This window comes from Erpetoichthys calabaricus, chromosome 7, assembly GCF_900747795.2.
Source record: "Erpetoichthys calabaricus chromosome 7, fErpCal1.3, whole genome shotgun sequence".
Taxonomy (NCBI): domain Eukaryota; kingdom Metazoa; phylum Chordata; class Cladistia; order Polypteriformes; family Polypteridae; genus Erpetoichthys; species Erpetoichthys calabaricus.
Genome location: NC_041400.2, coordinates 158,319,121 through 158,339,671, shown reverse-complemented (window position 1 = coordinate 158,339,671; position 20,551 = coordinate 158,319,121). Strand labels below are relative to the sequence as shown.

The 20,551-nt window shown below is 39.5% G+C and overlaps 1 protein-coding gene across 1 annotated transcript in view; it reads right to left on the bottom strand.

Annotated features, from left to right (window-relative positions):
* The window catches only part of arl15a (ADP-ribosylation factor-like 15a), a 495,451-nt gene extending 480,137 nt beyond the window's left edge, over nt 1–15,314 (bottom strand). The window contains exon 1 of the mRNA XM_028805617.2: nt 14,893–15,314. Coding sequence (XP_028661450.1) covers nt 14,893–14,904 — 12 coding nt within the window. The 5' untranslated portion in view covers nt 14,905–15,314. The remainder of the gene's footprint in view (nt 1–14,892) is intronic.
* Between the last annotated feature and the right edge of the window lie 5,237 nt (nt 15,315–20,551).

Below are 20,551 nucleotides of genomic sequence, written 5' to 3'. Positions count from 1 at the left end.
GCAACTAATCAATTATTCTGAGCATCCATCTGGAAAGCACCATTACTCGCCTACACAAAATCAGATGCAAAAGCTGAAAATACAATTAGCCATAACCAATATAATCACACTCAAAACTAACTTTTCAACTGCAGTAACAACCAAGAGTCATACCACAATAATGTACCACTACATAGATTAAACTTGAAAGATGGCAGATGGGAAATCGCTTCAGCTAGACATACAACTGACAGCCTTGCTGATGAGCTATGGTCAATTGGAAGAAAACACAAAACACTGCAGCTGGACATGCTTGTCTTTTATACTGCAAATTACAGTCAAAGAATGGTTTAACATGTATAAATAAAACCTTATTTCTCATCATTGCATTATTTTTGCTGATATGGAGTCCTTTATGGAGTCTATGATCGTTTCCCACAGAATACTACCTAAAAAAAATAATGAATGTCTCATGGAGATTAAGTGTGCAATTATTTAATAATAAAACACCCAACAGTAGCATAATTAGTCAAATTAAACAATGTTCAATGCAGAGATAATGCCTGGCACTAATTTGTTTACAAAATGTGCAAAAATGCAATCTCACAGGGCATCTGTATTCATAAGGATGACAGAGCTGAGTTAAAGCTCACTGACTGCCTGTAATTCAAACCAAACAAAAAAATTAACTGACCCCAGGTTTTACATTCTTTTGCATTATGCACTGAATGCACAGTTAAATGTTTGAAAAGAAAGTGCTGACTATATTTTGACTGAAATCAAGATGTCGTTTATCATTACTAATAGGTCATCCTCAGCAGCCACTGTTGTTTGACAGACATAGTGGTTTGGGCTGAAACAATGGCAACACCACTGGCAGAGGAAGCCTAAATATAATCTGCTCAAAATAGTCAATTTCTATTAAGTTTAGAGCACCTGTAATAAAGTCAATGATTTCCTCCTGTCTATTGTTCCTATGCAGTGGGAACAATCACTGCTCTTCTTCAAAACGTATGAACTACTTCACTATTTATTGACTACTGAAACAGCTTTTGAAGAGAGTACACCATCTGATGTGTTCTTGCTCATAGAATTTTATAACTTATACAACCTGGGTTACACATTTTACCTGGTTCGACAAGTTTAGACTGCATTACAAACAAACATAAAGCTATTCTTAAACATTCATTCACTCAATTCAGTTCACCTAGTTAAAACAACAACACTATCAAATGACACCATTTGATATCTTAAGAGATTATGAGGACCCTGTGTTTCAAATACAAAATATTTATCATTTCTCTCATATTTGTGTAGAATTTACTTATTACTATTAAAACATTTTAAATTTCAAATTTAGATATTTAAATTTTCAGCAATATACTTTTTAATTCAGCACTTGGAGCTTTAACTACTGTTTTTGCTTTTTTCTATTTGATGCCATTTTATGTAACCAAGTGCCTATTAGTTATTAATGAACAGCTTATTAGCTAGACAGCAGCATCTGTTTAAAAGACTTGCCAGAAAAAAGGGAAGCTGGCCACCTGTAGATGTGCTGATGACAAACTGGGATCAAAATGTTCAGTGCTAGACTGAAAGATTAAATAAAAATAAAACTAATTAAAGACCACTTACAAACAAAGGCTATAAAAAATAATACTAATTAAATACTTTTAAACAAGCTCAGTTCATGAGCAGAATGCCTTGGATACAACAAGCAACTCAGCACATGGATCGACCTTGATTTCTAGCCTGTATATTTGAAAAATACTGAAATATTGGTCAATTTTATAAAAGTTTTCTTCCATGCTCTTTTTTTTTTAATGGAATATGCAACCGAAAGAGAACCACTTCAGAAACTTCAAGACTGGCAAATATGAATGATATGGAAAAAAAATAAATTAAAAAATCAACAATAGTAATTTTACAGGGTATAGATAAATTACTCAAAAGTCAAAATTAAAGATTACGAATATTTACAGTAAATTACACTATTTAAATAAATTATTAAGCAGTTAATAGCAGGGTTTTAAACAGTAAATCAGATTTTTTTTTATTTGCTCAAATAAAGCTATATTATAACATGAAAAGAAAACTTAATTTTAATGTAAAGATGAAGGACAAACAAAATTAATCAAGTTTCAAGATCATGTTCTGCTTGCAGCATTTGCTTTATATTACTGGGGGTCCTGACCAGAACATTTTCGGGGGCATTAACTTAAAGTTAAGAATCCATAATCGAAGCTATTCCATTAACAATGGTTAAGAAAGATGAAGTTTATGATACATATTTTTGATTTAAAGCTTTCCCAGTTAGTTCAAAGGAGAAAATGTTCGATACTTGTACATTTAGTGTGGGCAAATTTAAATATCATAGAAGTATAATGTCCATGGCTTATCACTGATGAGCAAAACATGCATGATGCCGCTGTGAAAAAACTCTAATGTTAAGCTGTAAAATCTGTGGCAGACTACAATCCATGAATGTACAACATGATTTATGCCCATGAACGAAACAAAATCTAAAGCTTTAACTACTACAGTTATTGAAAAATGGACATTATATTGCAGAAATCTCAAAATATGGCTGAAAATATACGGCTGAGAGATGTTATTCAGCCAGGTCATGAGACATCCCAAGTTATAGTGCTAATAATTTACATTAAAAAAGGAAAGCATAGTGTACAATAATTGTCTGATCACTCAGTTTTTACACTGTTTGTACTTTCCCAGATGGTTAAAGTAACAGTTTACACAAAGGACACACTCAGAAGCCCAGACACTCTAACTCCTCGCTAAGTCTCTCAAGAGCCCCAATCAGGGCTTTCATTGACTCTGTGAACATCACAGCATCGTCAACAAGTCAAGATCAGTAAATCTTTCTTCACCAAATGATGCCCCACAACTGCTGGACTCCACGGCCCTGCCCAACACCCAGTCCATGCAAGCACTGAACAGAGTAAGAGCAGGAACATACCTTTGATTAAACCCAGAATCAACTGGGAAGAATGCAGAGGCTCTGCCTCCACTCTGCACAGCACTAACAGTACCAGTGCAAAGGCCGGCCATGACATCCAGCAACTTTGTTGGGATCCCGCTAAGTCCCAGGATATCACACAGGGCAGCACAATCAACGGAGTCAAACACTTCACAAACATCGACAAAGGCTGCAAAGGATACTCTGCTGATATTCGCATTTGCACTTAAGGAGAACCCTCAGTGCCGGGATACAGTCGATAGTAGACTTCTTAAGCATAAAACCAGACCACTCCGGTCACTGGTAAGTGAGAAAGTGATCATGGATCCCATTAAGGATGACCATAACGAGGACCTTACCTGGCACTAAGAGCACAGTTACCCCCCATTTTCAAGTCAGTTGGGATGATGCACATCTCCAAAATGTAAGCAAAGGTTGCTTGCAATGCCAGGATGGTTGCCTTACCACCTGCCTGGAGAAGTTCACCTCAGATACCACAGATCCCTGCAGCCTTCCCTACCATCAGCCGATTCACCACCTGTGCAATCTCAGTGAGTAACAGAGAAACTCAAATGTTAAATGCCAGGATAGATAGCATTTTTCTGTATTATGCTATCCGTAAAAGTGGTGAAAGCTATCTGATTTACTACTTATGACATAACACTTTATCAGTTTGTTTGAGAGAAATGTAAGGTCACTATTGATTTGTTGCTCAATTCAAAGAAAAATCAATTTATGAACTGCTTTCATTTTTTGTACAACTAAATAGTGTATAAATATAATATAATAAACATGTCTTGGACACTCGGGTGAAGAGAGGGGCGGAGCTGTCAACTGATCACCACCTGGTGGTGAGTTGGCTTCGATGGTGGGGGAGGATGCCAGTCGGGCCTGGTAGGCCCAAACGTGTTGTGAGGGTCTGCTGGGAACGTCTGGCAGAGTCCCCTTTCAGAAGTAGCTTCAACTCCCACCTCCGGCAGAACTTCGACCACATCCCGAGGGAGGTGGGGGACATTGAGTCCGAATGGGCCATGTTCCGTGCCTCTATTGTTGAGGTAACTGACCGGAGCTGTGGCCGTAAGGTGGTCGGTGCCTGTCGTGGCGGCAATCCCCGAACCCGTTGGTGGACACCGGCGGTGAGGGATGCCGTCGAGCTGAAGAAGGAGTCCTACAGGACCCTTTTGTCCTGTGGGACTCTGGAGGCAGCTGATAGGTACCGGCAGGCCAAGCGGAATGCGGCTTTGGTGGTTGCTGAGGCAAAAACTCGGGCGTGGGAGGAGTTTGGGGAGGCCATGGAGAACAACTTTCGGATGGCTTCGAGGAGATTCTGGTCCACCATCCGGCGTCTCAGGAAGGGGAAGCAGTGCAGTGTCAACACTGTATATGGTGGGGATGGTGCGCTGCTGACCTCGACTTGGGATGTTGTGGGTCGGTGGGGGGAGTACTTCGAAGACCTCCTCAATCCCATTAACATGCCTTCCAATGAGGAAGCAGAGCCTGGGGACTCAAAGGTGGGCTCCCCCATCTCTGGGACTGAGGTCACCGAGGTGGTCAAAAAACTCCTTGGTGGCAGGGCCCCGGGGGTGGATGAGATACGCCCGGAGTTCCTCAAGGCTCAGGATGTTGTAGGACTGTCTTGGCTGACACGCCTCTGCAACATCGCATGGACATCAGGGACAGTGCCTCTGGATTGGCAGACCGGGGTGGTGGTCCCCCTCTTTAAGAAGGGGGATCGGAGGGTGTGTTCCAACTACAGAAGGATCACACTCCTCAGCCTCCCTGGAAAAGTCTATTCAGGGGTCCTGGAGAGGAGGGTCCATCGGATAGTCGAGCCTCGGATCCAGGAGGAACAGTGTGGTTTTCGTCCTGGTCGCGGAACAGTGGACCAGTTCTATACCCTTAGCAGGGTCCTGGAGGGTGCATGGGAGTTTGCCCAACCAGTCTACATGTGTTTTGTGGACTTGGAAAAGGCATTCGACCGTGTCCCTCGGGGAATCCTGTGGGGGGTACTCCGGGAGTATGGGGTACCGGCCCCCCTGATAAGGGCTGTTCAGTCCCTGTACGATTGGTGCTAGAGCTTGGTCCGCATTGCCGGCAGTAAGTCGAACCCGTTTCCAGTGAGAGTTGGACTCCGCCAGGGCTGCCCTTTGTCATCGATTCTGTTCATAACTTTTATGGACAGAATTTCTAGGCACAGCCAGGGCGTTGAGGGGGTCCGGTTTGGTGGGCTCAGAATTGAGTCACTGCTTTTTGCAGATGATGTTGTCCTGTTTGCTTCATCAGGCCGTGATCTTCAGCTCTCTCTGGATCGGTTCGCAGCCGAGTGTGAAGCGGCTGGGATGAGAATCAGCACCTCCAAATCCGAGACCATGGTCCTCAGCCGGAAAAGGGTGGAGTGCCCTCTCAGGGTTGGTAGCGAGATCCTGCCCCAAGTGGAGGAGTTCAAGTATCTCGGGGTCTTGTTCACAAGTGAGGGAAGAATGGAGCGTGAGATCGACAGGCGGATCGGTGCGGCATCCGCAGTAATGTGGGCGCTGCATCGGTCTGTCGTGGTGAAAAAGGAGCTGAGCCGCAAGGCGAAGCTCTCAATTTACCAGTCGATCTATGTTCCTACCCTCACCTATGGTCATGAGCTATGGGTAGTGACCGAAAGAACGAGATCGCGAATACAAGCGGCTGAAATGAGTTTCCTCCGCAGGGTGTCTGGGCTCTCCCTTAAAGATAGGGTGAGAAGCTCAGTCATCCGGGAGGGGCTCAGAGTAGAGCCGCTGCTCCTCCGCATCGAGAGGAGTCAGATGAGGTGGCTCGGGCATCTGATCAGGATGCCTCCTGGACGCCTCCCTGGTGAGGTGTTCCGGGCACGTCTAACCGGGAGGAGGCCCCAGGGAAGACCCAGGACACGCTGGAGGGACTATGTCTCTCGACTGGCCTGGGAACGCCTTGGGATTCTCCCGGAAGAGCTAGAAGAAGTGGCTGGGGAGAGGGAAGTCTGGGCATCTCTGCTCAAGCTGCTGCCCCCGCGACCCGACCTCGGATAAGCGGGAGACAATGGATGGATGGATGGATAAATAGTAAAGGAAATGCACTGAGTGAGTAGGATATCTAAATGTAACACAATCTTCCAGGTGAGAAGCCAGGGTCTATATCACAACTCTTTTAGGACACCACATAAACAAATTAGTAATAATGAATTTATTACACTAGTGGAATCTTTGGCAAACTGGTGCATAAATTCTCTACTTTAATCTAAAGCAAAATGAACTGTTGTATCAAAACAAAGTCATTTTGGGGTGTAAAAGGATCGATTGCAAAATATACCACCAAACTCAGTGTGCATGTTCAGTACGCCACATGAGATTCTGAAGAAAAACTATGACAAAATTATGACATATAAAACTGTCTCTGTCAGCAAGGACATTGGACTGTTGGAGATTATTTTTCCAAAGCTCAAACTAAATTATGTACCGCATCTGTTGCTGGTGAAGAAGTTGTTGCAAGTTATGAAATAAAAGAGAAAAAAAAAATTAGAGCCAAAACAACACTAACCCATCAATTTTCTTAACTCACCTATCCAGGGTAAGGTCAGGCTAAACAGCTACAAAGCAGAATTGACTAACTTTTTACTATGCTAACAGTAAGGCCTTTTGCAAAATTTAACAAAACAAAAGAAAATTATTCACCAAGGGCTGTAATAATTTTAGAACTTAAAAGTTACATTCTGGAAAAATTAATATTTGTGCTACTGTTTTGGTGCACAGCATTGTGAAAGGAGTAAAAGATTTTCATTTCTTAAATAAATACATCCACTTTGCAAAAACATTGCATTTATTTAAATCCTTTGGTCAATCTACATAGTGTTCAACCAACTAATCAAATTAGCAAAACAGTCAGTAGTTGCAAACAAACATAGGATAAAAAGTTTCATTGACATTACAAGCCTTATTGTTCAATTAAGATTCTTTGATCAGATTTGCATATCCTGATGATTCACATTCATAAGTAAAAGTAACCTGTATCTAACTGTAATGTGAATGCATCTGTCCTCCAAAACAGCACACATGTGCGCATTGATACAACTGTATACAAATCATCGGCATCAACAACATCCAAAATGTCATATTTGTGAGACAACTCATGGTATTAAAAGTGTATGCATTTAATTTTGCTCTGGAGGATGGCAAACAGCTCATCAGCTGTATGTTATCAGGTTGAGAAAGTAAAAAAAAAAGCCAGATGGCTAGCTTTTGCTGTTTTCACATCTATTGCAGGCACTGCCGCACCCAGACATGAATGGGTACAAGAAAGAAAGCAGCAATGATGGGACTGTGACTGTTATCAAAATTGTAGCAGCTCCACTGTTGTTTTGCCACACCGCTAGCGCTGGTTAATGATGGCAAAGTTCAACCTACGCATTTTAGGCAAAAACCCCACATGAATTTCGATCTGATCATTCACATTCTTGTTGTATAGCCATGAATCTGGTACATATTCAATTCTAGGACCACACATGAAAGTGACTCAAATCTGATTTGAAAAGATTAGGTTTCTGTGTCCACACAGCCCTTAACACATCAGATTTGTTTCACATTGAGGCAAAAAAAATTGGATTTGGTTCACTTCAGCCTGGTAATATGAGCAGAGCTTTAAATGTACAAGTTTCAGACCAACTGAGCACAATTATTAAACAGTAAGTTACTTCCAATACACAGACATATCAGTTGTCATATTAGTATATGACCTTCAAACAAGTACCCTTTCACCAAAAACATACACTGCATCACACATCACTTGGCCCAGGTTATGAGTCAGCCAACACAAAAAGTACTTTATATGGGGGTATTGCAAGAAATACTAAGTTAATTATACTACTGCTTTAACTATTCCATTGTGTGTAGAAAAGGTCCTTCACATGGAAAAAGTACTTGTTTCTCCTCAGCTTAAAATGAAAAAAGTGCACGGTATCTGCCATGTTATGACAACAGAATGACTCCAAATCCAAGGGGGTTATAATTTTTTTTTTTTTATAATAAAGTAATTACTGGGGGTAATGTGTACATTAATAGATGTAATTCTAATACACCTGAATCTGGTTTCGTTCAACCTCAAGGAATACTGCAATCAAAAACTATTATTTTTTTATATGTTACTTACCCTGTGTACTTTTTTTCTCTCATTTCTGCATGGAAACATGAGATTAAAAAACTTTACTCAGCCATAACTGCAAACTACATGGGGTAAGTAACATATTAAAAAAATATTTTTAGGTGAAGTATTCCTTTAAGACACACTAACCCAGCCAGAGGGGATGCACAAACCAGTCTGTTTCTTCGTGCCAGTCCCAAGCCTGGATACATGGGGAGGGTGACACCAGGAAGGGCATCCGGTGTAAAATTTTGCCAGCTCAATATTCAGACAACAGTGCAGATTTCCATACAGGATCTGTCGAGACCCAGGTTAACAACGGCCACCACTAGTTGTGTTAGCCAACAGTGCTGGCGGAAATTGGGCTACTGTTGGCCAAAGAAGGAGGAAGGGGAGATGTGTCCGGAGGCAGGAGGAGAGGAGGAAAGTAAAGAGAGTGGAACTGAAGGTAGGAACTTTGAATGTTGGCAGTTTGACTGGTAAGTGGAGAGAGTTAGCTGATATGATGGAGAAAAGGAAGGATGATATATTGTGTGTGCAAAAGACTAAATGGAAGGGGTGTAAGGCCAGGTGGATAAGAGGTGGATTCAAATTGTTCTATCATGGTGTGGATGGGAGGAGAAATGGGGTAGGGGTTATTCTAAAGGAACAGTATGTCAAGAGTGTTTTGAAGGTGAAAAGAGTGTTAGACAGAGTGATGATTATGAAGCTGGAAACTGAAGGTATGATGATGAATGTTGTTAGTATATATGCCCTGCAAGTTGGGTGTGCGATGGATGACAAAGAAGATTTCTGGAGTGAGCTGGATTAAGTGATGGACAGTGTACCAAAGGGACAGAGAGTGGTGATTGGAACGGATTTCAATGGACATGTTGGTGAAGGGAACAGAGGGGATGAGTAGGTTATGGGTAGTTATGGTGTCAAGGAGAGGAATAAAGGTCAGATGACAGTGGATTTTACAAAAAGGATGGACATGGCTGTGATGAATATGCATTTTAAAAAGAAGGAGGAACATACTGTGACATACAAGAGTGGAGGAAAATGCGCACAGGTAGATTACTGTATATCCTATGCAGGAGGGTCAATCTAAAGGAGACTTGAAGACTGCAAAGTGGTGGCAGGGCAGTGTGTAGTTAGGCAGCATAGGATGTTGGTCTGTATGATGATGTTAGAGATCAAAAAGAGGAGGAGAGTGAGGGCAGAGCCAGGGATCAAAAGGTGGAAGTTGAAAAAGGCAGACTGCAAAGTTGAGATCAGGAAGGAGGTAAAACAGGCACTGGGTGGCAGTGAAGAGTTGTCAGATAGCTGGGCAACCACAGCAGAAGTAGTAATGGTGACAGCAAGAAGGGTGCTTGGCGTGACATCTGGACAGAGGAAGGAGGAAAAGGAAACTTGGTGGTGGAATGGGGAAGTACAGAAGAGTATACAGAGGAAGAGGTTGACGAAGAAGAAGTGGGAGATAAGGCGTAAGGTGAAGAGAGGTTTATGAAGGCTAAAGAAAAGGTGTATGATGAGTTGTATGAGAGGTTGGACACTGAGGAGGGAGAAAAGGACCTGTACCAATTGGCTAGACAGAGGGGCCAATCTGGGAAAGATGAGCAGCAGGTTAGAGTGGTAAAGAATAAAGATGGAAACATACTCACAAGCGAGAAGAATGTGTTGAGCAGATGGAAAAAGTACTTTGAGGGGCTAATGAATGAAGAGAATGAGAGAGAGAGAGAGAGAGAAGGTTGGATGATGTGGCGATAATTAAATCAGGAAGCACAACAAATTAGCAAGGAGGAAGTATGGACAGCTATGAAGAGGATGAAGAATGGAAAAGCCGTTGGTCCAGATGACATACCTGTGGAAGCATGGAGGCGTTTAAAAGAGATAGTGGTGGAGTTTTTAACCAGATTGTTTAATGGAGTCTAGGAAAATGAGAGGATGCATGAGGAGTAAAGAAGAAGTGTACTGGTACTGATTTTTAAGAATAAGGGGGATGTGCAGAGCTGTAGTGACTACAGGGGAATAAAACTGATGAGCTAGGTTAAGAAGTGAGGTGTTGATTAGTGAGCAGCAGTATAGTTTCATGCTAGGAAAGAGCACCACAGATGCAATGTTTGCTTTGAGGGTGTTGATGGAGAAGTATAGAGAAGGCCAGCAGGAGCTGCATTGCATCTTTGTGGACCTGGAGAAAGCATTTGACAGGGTGCCTCAAGAAGAGTTGTGGTATTGTATGAGGAAGTCAGGAGTGGCAGAGAAGTATGTAAGAGTTGTACAGGATCTGTATGAGGGAAGTGTGACAGTGGTGAGGTCTGCAGTCGGAGTAATGGATTCATTCAACATGGAGGTGGGATTACATCAGGGATCATCTCTGAGCCCTTTCTTATTTGCAGTGGCGATAGACAGGTTGACAGACAAGATTAGACAGGAGTCCTCATGGACTATGATGGTGCTGATGACATTGTGATCTAAAGCGAGAGTAGGGAGACGGTTGAGGTAATGAGTTTAAATACTTAGGATCAACAGTACAGAGTAATGGGGACTGTGAAAAAGAAAGTGCAGGCAGGATGGAATGGGTGGAGAAGAGTTGTCAGGAGTAATTTGTGACAGATGGGTATGAGCAAGAGTAAAAAGGGAAGGTCTACAGAACGATGAGACCAGCTTTGTTATATGGGTTGGAGACGGTGGCACTGACAATAAAAACATGAGAGGTGGCAGAGTTAAAGATGTTAAGATTTGCATTGGGTGTGACGAGGATGAATAGGATTAGAAATGAGGACATTAGAGGGTCAACTCAGGTTGGACGATTTGGAGACAAAGTCAGGGAGGCGAGATTGCGTTGGTTTGGGCATGTACAGAGAAGAGATGCTGGGTATATTGGAAGAAGAATGCTAACAATAGTGCTGCCTGGCAAAAGGAAAAGAGTAAGGCCTAAGAGAAGGTTTATGGATGTGATGAGAGGGGATGTGCAGGTAATGGGTATAAAGAGAGCAAGATGCAGAGGACAGGAAGATATGGAACAAGTTGATCCGCTGTGGCAACCCCTAACGGAGGAGGAGGAGGAGGAGGAGGAGGAGGAAGAGGAAGAGGAAGAGGAAGAAGAGATGGTGCAAATTGTTTGAAGTTCATTCTGGACACTCCGCTAGTCAATACAAAGAAATGACAAGGGCAGACCTGCTACTACAAAGAAGAAATTCAACACCAGTTAAAACAGAACTAATCAATGACATTTTGTTGAAATATGACAGATGGACATTTCCAAAAATGAAATGAAAACTTCCAAATGATGCCATACATCTCGTTACAGCGTTTTCAGGGTGCTACTCACAAAACCAAAAACAGAATGTCCAGAAGAATATTTAAAAAAAAAAAAAATTAAAAACTACAAAAAACAGGAACCAGTATACATTCACACAAGGTGTGTTAGATGAATTAGTTCTTCCTAATGTTTTCAAACCCTTTACACTTTTAATTAGAAAACTTACAAATATTATGAATTTTAATCGTTTAATGGTAACTTTTTTGGTGTTTTGAAAAAGTAAAAATGATTTATGCTATATGTTAAAACATGTTTATTTACACTAGTTCGCCACCAACCAGAATCAACCATGCTAACTTGCTAATATTTAGTTTACTTAGTTAACCCTATTAAGAGTAATAAGTAAAATGTTAAGTGGGTGTGAGGTATTACTAGTATTGTTGTGTTTGTTTTAACATTCAATGTCCTTTTTTTACCTGAATAAAATCACAGAACAGAACAGCTCAGTAATGAAAAAATTTGTTACACTTTAACTACCTGATTAGAAAAGTACTCAAAGCACAAAGTATAAACAACAAAGCTAACCCTGGAGTAACCTAGAGTCATGACACTTGATCACTGCTGCCTGGAAGTAAATAGGCATTTCCATGTGCCACAAAATATTGATTTCTGGTGCACACAGCCAGCAGCCACACCATCTGTACTTCAGAACAGGTAATCCATATGAAGCTAAGCATGTTTGGGAGACAATCTAGGAAAAGTTTGGGTTTCTACTTCAAGAGATGTTAGTGAGGCCATCAGCGACGCTTACCCCAACGTCTGTATTTATTTGCCAGTAAAATGTATTTGTCACTATTATTAATAATATTATGTTAACTCATTCTCTGCACAGCACAGTTAAGGGTCTTTATGCAAACGCAAGACGACAGAGAAGTGATTAATAGCAGCATTATCCATCCAATAGGGTGGACGGATGACTGAAGAAGCAGCAGCATCCTGAACAGACAAAAAAAACGTAGCCGCTTTTGCCGTGTACAGTGAGGTGTGAAATGGAAAAGAGAAAGTTTGACGAAACTCAATGGTTAGAAAGCGCTATGATACTGGAGTGCTTTTGCCAGACAACATGGCTGTGAGTGCAGGTGTTGCTTTACTAGAAGCAAAAAGGCAGGGAGAGAAGTAAAAAGAAGTGTTCTCGGATCCATGACAAGGGGGCGGATGGAATAAGCATAAAAACTTAACGGGTCCTCCATAACCTACTCCATTGTAATATACTGTACATTCACATCTACGGACTTTCAAAAGGGAGCCCCACCTCTCCCCACCGAAATCTTTTACATTTACATGTGCATCTATCTGCTTACTTTGACTGTGGATGTCTCACCCTGCAATATAAAATTCTTCAACTACACATTCATATCAGTGGATTTAAAAAGGGTACCCATAAGCACTGAAGAAATATCCTAAACATAGTACCGCCAGTTATTTTCTTCCATTTCAAGCACTAGAGAGAACAATCCCAAAATGAAAAACATTCAGTTTATTACACAGACTGCCTAAATGTACAGCCTGTAAACATCTTTGCTGTTTGTAATACATTAAAGGAAAATATTACGCATTAGAACTTTAATGTCAGATTATGGCAAAAAAAACTGTATATAACTGCTGAAAAACACAAAAAGAAATACTTGAGTGGACGACATAAACAAGTAAAAATCATTAACATCTAATAACGACAATAACATATACACAAATTTCACATTATTCCTACTGTTTACCTATTTTAATTCTAAAGAATACACTTTTCTGTAAAATTATTCTTTGCAATTGTCATCAAAAACCAAGTCACTAGGAAAAGCAGAAATTGATCAAATGCTGGAATGTGTTACTCATTGGCAATTGTGTAAAGCAGTGCTGTTCTTAATCTTTGTTTTTTTTTCTCACGACCCAATTTTGCCTATTGAATGTCTTTGCAAACCATAATGGAATAGAAGCTGAGTTGGGGGTATGGTATGGTAGGTACGGTTGTGGGGGCATAAAAAGATTGCTAATGAATGGCATCTGAGGGTTTGTCTCAGCCATGCAAAGCTTTCCAAAAACCATTTGTGACCCTTTCTCATTCTTGTCAATTCAATTGTCAACTCAACATGACCCAAAATGAGTTTTTCCGATTGAAGCACAGGCAGATGCAGTGACGTGCTAATGGTTACACCATATCTGTAGCAGGATTTGAACCTACAATCTCAGGGTCTGAAATTGTAGGTCCAAAGCTTTAACCAAAACATCACATATTAGCCTTTTGTAAAAACTCTACAAAGTACTGCATACAGAATTCAGTACTACGTTACATAGTACTTCTAATACATTTGTTTAACTGATGGCACAATAACTGAGGTCCACTGTCTTATAAAATTTCCCTGGTACAGCTAGTATATTACATTTACACATATTCCATTGAAAAAAGTAGGCATACTTGGTAAATTTTTAAAAATTTAATTAACATGAAGATAATATTTAACTTTTTTTACACTGTAAAATCCCTTCTGGCAGCATTCACCCAAAATTAATGGTTCTAAGTACGTTCAAATCTTTTCCTTTAAACCCAAAAACTATAAAATCGGGAACTAAGAAAATGCACGCCTAGACTATTTGACTCTTTCAATCAGTTCTCACATTTTGTGTCAACAGAAGCTGCGTTGAATCCACGTTATTGATCACTATATATCAATGCACAGCAAACAAAGATAGATTTATTTATCATCAAATACATAATACTTGAAGAATGCATAGTAAAGTAAGATATTCTAAATATTAACCGGCGTGAAAGCCAACGGCAGGCACTTCAAGAGGCAAGAAACTTTAGTCTGGTACGTAACAGTCTGTTAAATTTCTGGGGGCAAAATTAGGTGAAACCTGATAACAAAGTGTACTTTTACAGAATGACGCGGACCTTTCCTATTTCTCAATGTACAATCAATCTTTGAGAGAGCAGAAGGCTGGTAGATGGGGCAGTGCTCCAGCCAGTTAATGTCCAGATGTAACTCGAACAGCTGGATCGCCCCGTGTCGGCACCTGATCTTGTCTTCGCTAACAAGTCTGCACCACAACCAAGGTGCATGAAAAAAAGTACACACCAATAAGTCAAAGTTCATTAGTTTTATGTCTCTGAAGGCAGGTCGCCCATGCATAACCCAAGTGCTTGCATTTCCCAACATAATTTAGCTTGCTTATCACTTCTCGGATCTAATGGCAGCCAAATAGCTGAAGCACAAGCATACTTAGCATTCCTATAATTTAGCCGTAATGGATCTGTCAGACTGATAAGACCCCAAAATAGACCTTGTTACAACTATATGAGGCCATTCATTTGAGATTAACTCCGCGGGAAGTCTGCGCAGCCGCCTCCTGCTTTAACCAGCGGACCCCGCTTTACTTCAGGCGCACAGGTTTCGGAGATGTCAAGTCAGGCAATCAAAGAAGACTAACATCAAAAAACATTAATGATCAAAGTAGGAAGCAGAGGCCAGTTTGGAAGAATAAAACCAAAACATACCAGGTAATCCATGTACTAGGGTAGCAGCTGTTAGTTGTCCTGCGAGCCGGCGAAGTCTCGGTAACAAAGTTGCCTCTTACTCTTCAGCTTACTGTGCACTGCTGGATACATTCAAAGTGCAGGATCAAGCGTCTTTGTATAACCCGCGTTTGCACCATACAAGAGGAAGACTAAACAATTGCCTTTTTCAGTTTAGGTAATGCAGGCGGCGTATCCGCTGCAATGTCCAGTCTACTACAATAGTTTTCCGGGGCTGTCTTCACGTTAAACAATACCGTAAAAACAAGGGAGCACACAGCTGTCCGCAGTGACAGACAACAACTCCGTGCCAAGCTGCACAAATTTACAGCGTTATTACAGGAACTCAGCAGCAACAGCTCCCTATGATTTTTGCGCACGCCTGTCATCTGATTGGTCATGTGACGGTGGTGGCTTAGGCGGGTGCACGCCTCTGCATAACCGGAAGTCGCCTTGAGCGCAGCCATGATCACGTGATGAGGGTGTGCATTCCTTGACGGCTAGTTTCTCGGAGAGCAAGTGATTCGTGGAGCAGATTTTGAACTGGATTCTGCCCTTTCGAAATAGATGAATGATGAAAATGGATCAAACCACACAATGCTGATGTACTGCTAAACGTGAAGGCTGAGACACAAGCAAGAGAGTCTAGTCATTAGTCAAGTGTACACTACATGTCAAGATCACTGCATGATGATGATAAACTAGAGGTGCTCAAGCAAGAAATTTTAAGGCAAAGGCATTAATCCTTCATTTTAAGGAAACTGCTTTTTCTAGTTCCGGGTCTAAGGGAATCAAAGCATGCCATTCAATGAAATAGGTATAGAACCAGCCCTCTCCAGAATGACAGTCCATCACAGAGCAGAGTCACATAAATAAACACAACACATTCACATTCATTGGGCAGGTTTTGGATCACTAGTCAGCTTCACATCATGACTTTAATCCATTTCAGGAAATTCATGTAAATGCAAATGCAAACTCCACATGACTATAATTCAGAAATTGCAGATCATCAGCAGGCAAGAAGTCAGTGTAAAGGCTTGAGAAAAATATGGCAAAAGGACCAAGAAGTCTGTTGTGTGGAATCATCACTAAGCAACCTATGATGCTAAAAACAGACACACCTCAAGATGACATGGCTTTCTGTCCTCCTTAAGCATATCTATTCTTAGGTTACATAAAAACATTTATGTGAAAAGTTCAAAATGGCTTATTCTGTAGCAAAATATTCCTGCAACTATCCTTCCACTTGTCATTTAACCCACATCCTCACATCAGGGCATTGAGCCTAATCCAGTAGTGCCAGGCACAGGTTAGGAACTGGGCAAGCTGGAAATCCAACATCTTACTTGTGTTTCTGTATAGACGAGTGGAAATTTCCTCAAGCTTAATAAGGAAAAAAGAAATTCTTAGTTGTTGGTAAAAATGGAAATAGTGAAGGTCCTAGAAATAAACTGTATTCCTTAGCATTAGATGTCAAGAAAGAAGTAAACAATTTAGGTATGATCATGGATTCTAACCTAAATTTTAAACTACACATTAACTAGATTAATAGAACTGCATGTTTTAAGGAACTTTGCACAAGTCTGACCTCTTATAGCATTTCAAGATGCTGAGAAATTAATTCCAGCTTTTGTTTTTAGTTGATTAGATTACTGTAATTCACACCTAACAGGTTTACCTAAGAATGAAATCAATTGGCTACAGTGAGTTCAGAATGTAGCAGCAAGACCCCTAACCAGAAAAAGAAAATCTGAACATATCTCACCAATTTTAGCATCATTACACTGCTTAACTGTGTCCTATAGAATTGATTCTAAAATACTTTTAATGGTACATAAAGCAATAAATAATCTTGCTCCTTAATTAATTCACGCTTTTGTTTTTAGTCATCTAGATTATTGTAATGCACTCCTAACTGGATTACCTATGAAAGACATCAATCAGTTCAAGTTAGTCTGTTACATTGGTTACCCGTGTCATTTAGAACCAACCTTAAAATACTACCAATGGTATATAAAGCCTTAAACAATTTTGCTCCTTCCTATATTCTGGAGTGTCTGCCCCCCAAAATTCCCTGTTGTAACCTTAAATCTTCTAACAGTGATTTGCTTATTTTTCCAAGAGCCAAGCATATAGAAGTGGTGTGGTGGCCTTTTGCCATTCCAGCTTCAAAAACATGGAATACTCGACCAAAAGAGATATGCCAGACTAATACCATGCAACATTTTATAAAACTTCTAAAAACCAACTTTTTAAATTTGTCTTTTTATAGCTACATTTAAATTTTTAATCTAATAGATTATACACGCATAAAAAATATCATATTCTTCATGGAATTGCACCCATTGTTGACCTCTACTTTTATCTGCTTTCTTTTCCAACTGATGAAAGTCCTGTGCAGCCATCTGTGATGTTGGAACATAAGCAAATACAACAAGACCCCCTGCATCTAAACTTCTAGGACAAAGCTTAAAAACAATTAGGAACAACTTAATGTACATTCATGTTAGGTAGAATGCCCTGTGGGAGCTGGGTGGTCTTTTGGCCTTGGAACTCTTGCAGATTTTTTTTTTCTCCAGCATCTCACACCCAACCATCTGACCATAGCATTTGACTTATCTTTAGTGATATAAAAACAAATTTATATATACAGTAAGGAATGTACTTATTCTATTGAATGTATATCTATGTTATGTAAGTACATATTGATGCATTAATTATTTATGCCATTTATTAATTCTTATTTGTATCTATTTCTAATTTGTTTTTCTTTTCTTATACGTTTGTTTTGAAATCTTGTAAAACACTTTGAGCTACATTCTTTGTATGAAAATATGCACTGAAATAAAATATGAAATAAAAAGTTGTTTTTGATGTTGTTGCTGTCACACACTCATGCTGGAGCTATTTAGAGTCACCAAATGGCATAAACCCCTTCTTTCTGGGTAAATAACTAGAGTTACTTGAGAAAAACAAAATATGCAAACTCCATATAGACAGTGTGGACACTAGGACTCTGTGGCTTTGAGGAAGTAACATGACCCGTTATAGTGATGCTGCCATTATTTTAACAGCCAATGAACACAATTACACTGAAAATTGAATAAGCTTAAGAGTTTACCTTCCAGTTCAGATTCTGTGGTAACTAGCTCATCAAATACCAAAACAGACCAAATGACTAATTCCATTGTAGAAAACACATCGGCGGGCTCTACTTACCACTAAAGATGTAAAGATGCTGGCTCGACTTTAGATTTAAGTTTCTGATACTAAAGTGTTGTCCTTCAAACACAAAAGTCTTAAAGTGATTACCTGGAAGCAATTCAGGTGCATTGTAATTTTTGCTATCAATCTTACTAGCACATGAGTTTGATTAAAATAATTATGGCAAATTTGACCAGCCTAAACACCTGTACCTCAGTCTTCCCTAACAGCAGGAAAGTCTTTGTCTCACTGGAACCCCTACACGATACTTACGTTGATAATACCATGCTGCTGCAACCAGATGCCACTCAGCACCAGTTCATCTCTATCTGTACCTGCTTCTTTATTTAAGTTGTTTTAACACTGTTGTTTAAACTGTGATTCCTGAACATGATCTAAACATTTGGAAGATATCAAGATATTACTGACACACAAAAAGCCAGTGCGTGTTTAGGAAAACATACAGAGAAGAGAGAAGAAAAGAATCTAGCTATCACCAGTCAAAATGTGCAAGAACCAGTGAGGTGAGAACTCTAAAAGATCTCAGGTAAAGAATATTGTGAAAACATGGTAACATGAAAATGATAAGTTGTATTTGTGTGAATGACCTGCTCCTATAAAAATGTTTACTGTATGCATTGATTTAAAGCCAGGTGGACACTGTGTGGATTTCAGGATTGTGTTGAACTGAACAAATCACAGATAACAGCAAAAAAGTCATAACTTACACAATTTTAAAAGTTTTACCAATGTCCTGCTAAGACAAGTGTCACGACGTAACACCAGAAAGACAGCTTCCAAGAACTAATCAGATCACAGCAGGACATATAGTACTTCATGCCAAGCAGACACTGTACAACATTGCAAAAAGAGAACAGCTCATGACTTGGATAAAGTTCATTGAAATAAATTAATTAAACCACTTAGCCTCTATGAAGTCTTTTTTTAAAGAGTTTCGTAAAAAGAATAAAGGTTATAGCTGGAGGAAAATCACCAGGATTTTTTTTTAAAAAGGTACACTAATGAACATGTAGAAGAAAAAATGTGATACATCTGCCCCATCCTAATTCTAAACGACTCAGATGTCAATGAATAAATTACACTTTCCGTAATAGCACATCCTGCCCTCCTTGGGAAGAAGGCTGTAATACTGAACAGACTCACAGTGCTTATGGCTGTGGGCACAAAAGAAGGATGAGGAAATGGAGAAATAGTTTTTATGTTTATATGCTTCTACATATACATGTATCTTGTCATGCTTAAATCTTGTTGTATATACAGTATACTAGTATGGTTACATAACTCTTTACTGAATTAAACAACACATTTAAGCAGAAAATACTTCCTTTTACACAATATTTGGAGTAAACATTCTGTCTTCATTGGGAATTAGTTGTCTTAGCTTTTCTGTCTCAAGAAATGTTACTTTAACTTTAGCTCTCATGGTTACTGTAGAACAAATAACATATGCTTTACTGATTGTAAAAACAGGCAATGATAAATACTAAAAATAATATGTTAACATGTAAAAATGTAGATACATTGCCATTTCTTGTAAAGATTTGTTTTTGTAAAAAACAAAAGAGAAGACAATGAGTCTTGCTTATTGCGGCTGAAGACTTTAAAGGTGGATTGTATTTTAAGTGCAAGAAGAGGACATGCAGTGAGTTTATGTGTTCTCCTAAGAACAATTCGGAATTCTTCTTGTGGAGCTTAGTCAATAGGTAAGCGGAGTAGCAGTGAACCAGGACTGGGAGTTTGACATAAAGCCTTGCGCAATGGCTGTGTTGGCCCTGGTATCCATTAATTTGTGTTTGGTTACTTCACTATTGAACTATACAGTGTATACAGTACATCATTGCATAATCCCATTCACTTATTTCTTTTTTAATCGTTAACATTAACAGACAGATTGTATGGAGTAGAATGTATAATTCCTGTATTTTGTATTTATTTCAATTTTCAGTTATTTTATTAAATTATTTTATGTTTCCTTTTCTGATTCACAGTGTTCCCATAGAAAATGAAATTATTACCAATATATAAATAAATCATAATGTACATATAAATATATATAAATACATACTGTAGTTTAAAAAAATCTCTCTTTTTTATGTAGTTGTTATGAATTAGGAATGTTATATGTATTGTCGGGGTTGTTGTTTGTTTATATTACAACATACGTATATTTATTTAATTTTTTTTTGGAGCATCTGTAAAATTTTAATTTCTGCTTAGGTACAAATAATCGATAGATAGATAGATAGATAGATAGATAGATAGATAGATAGATAGATAGATAGATAGATAGATAGATAGATAGATAGATACTGTGGATTCTGAAAGTATTCAGACCCCTGCACTTTCTGTGTTGTAGATTTAATTTTGAATGGATAAATTTGCCCCCCTGCATTTTCTGTGTTGTAGATTAAAT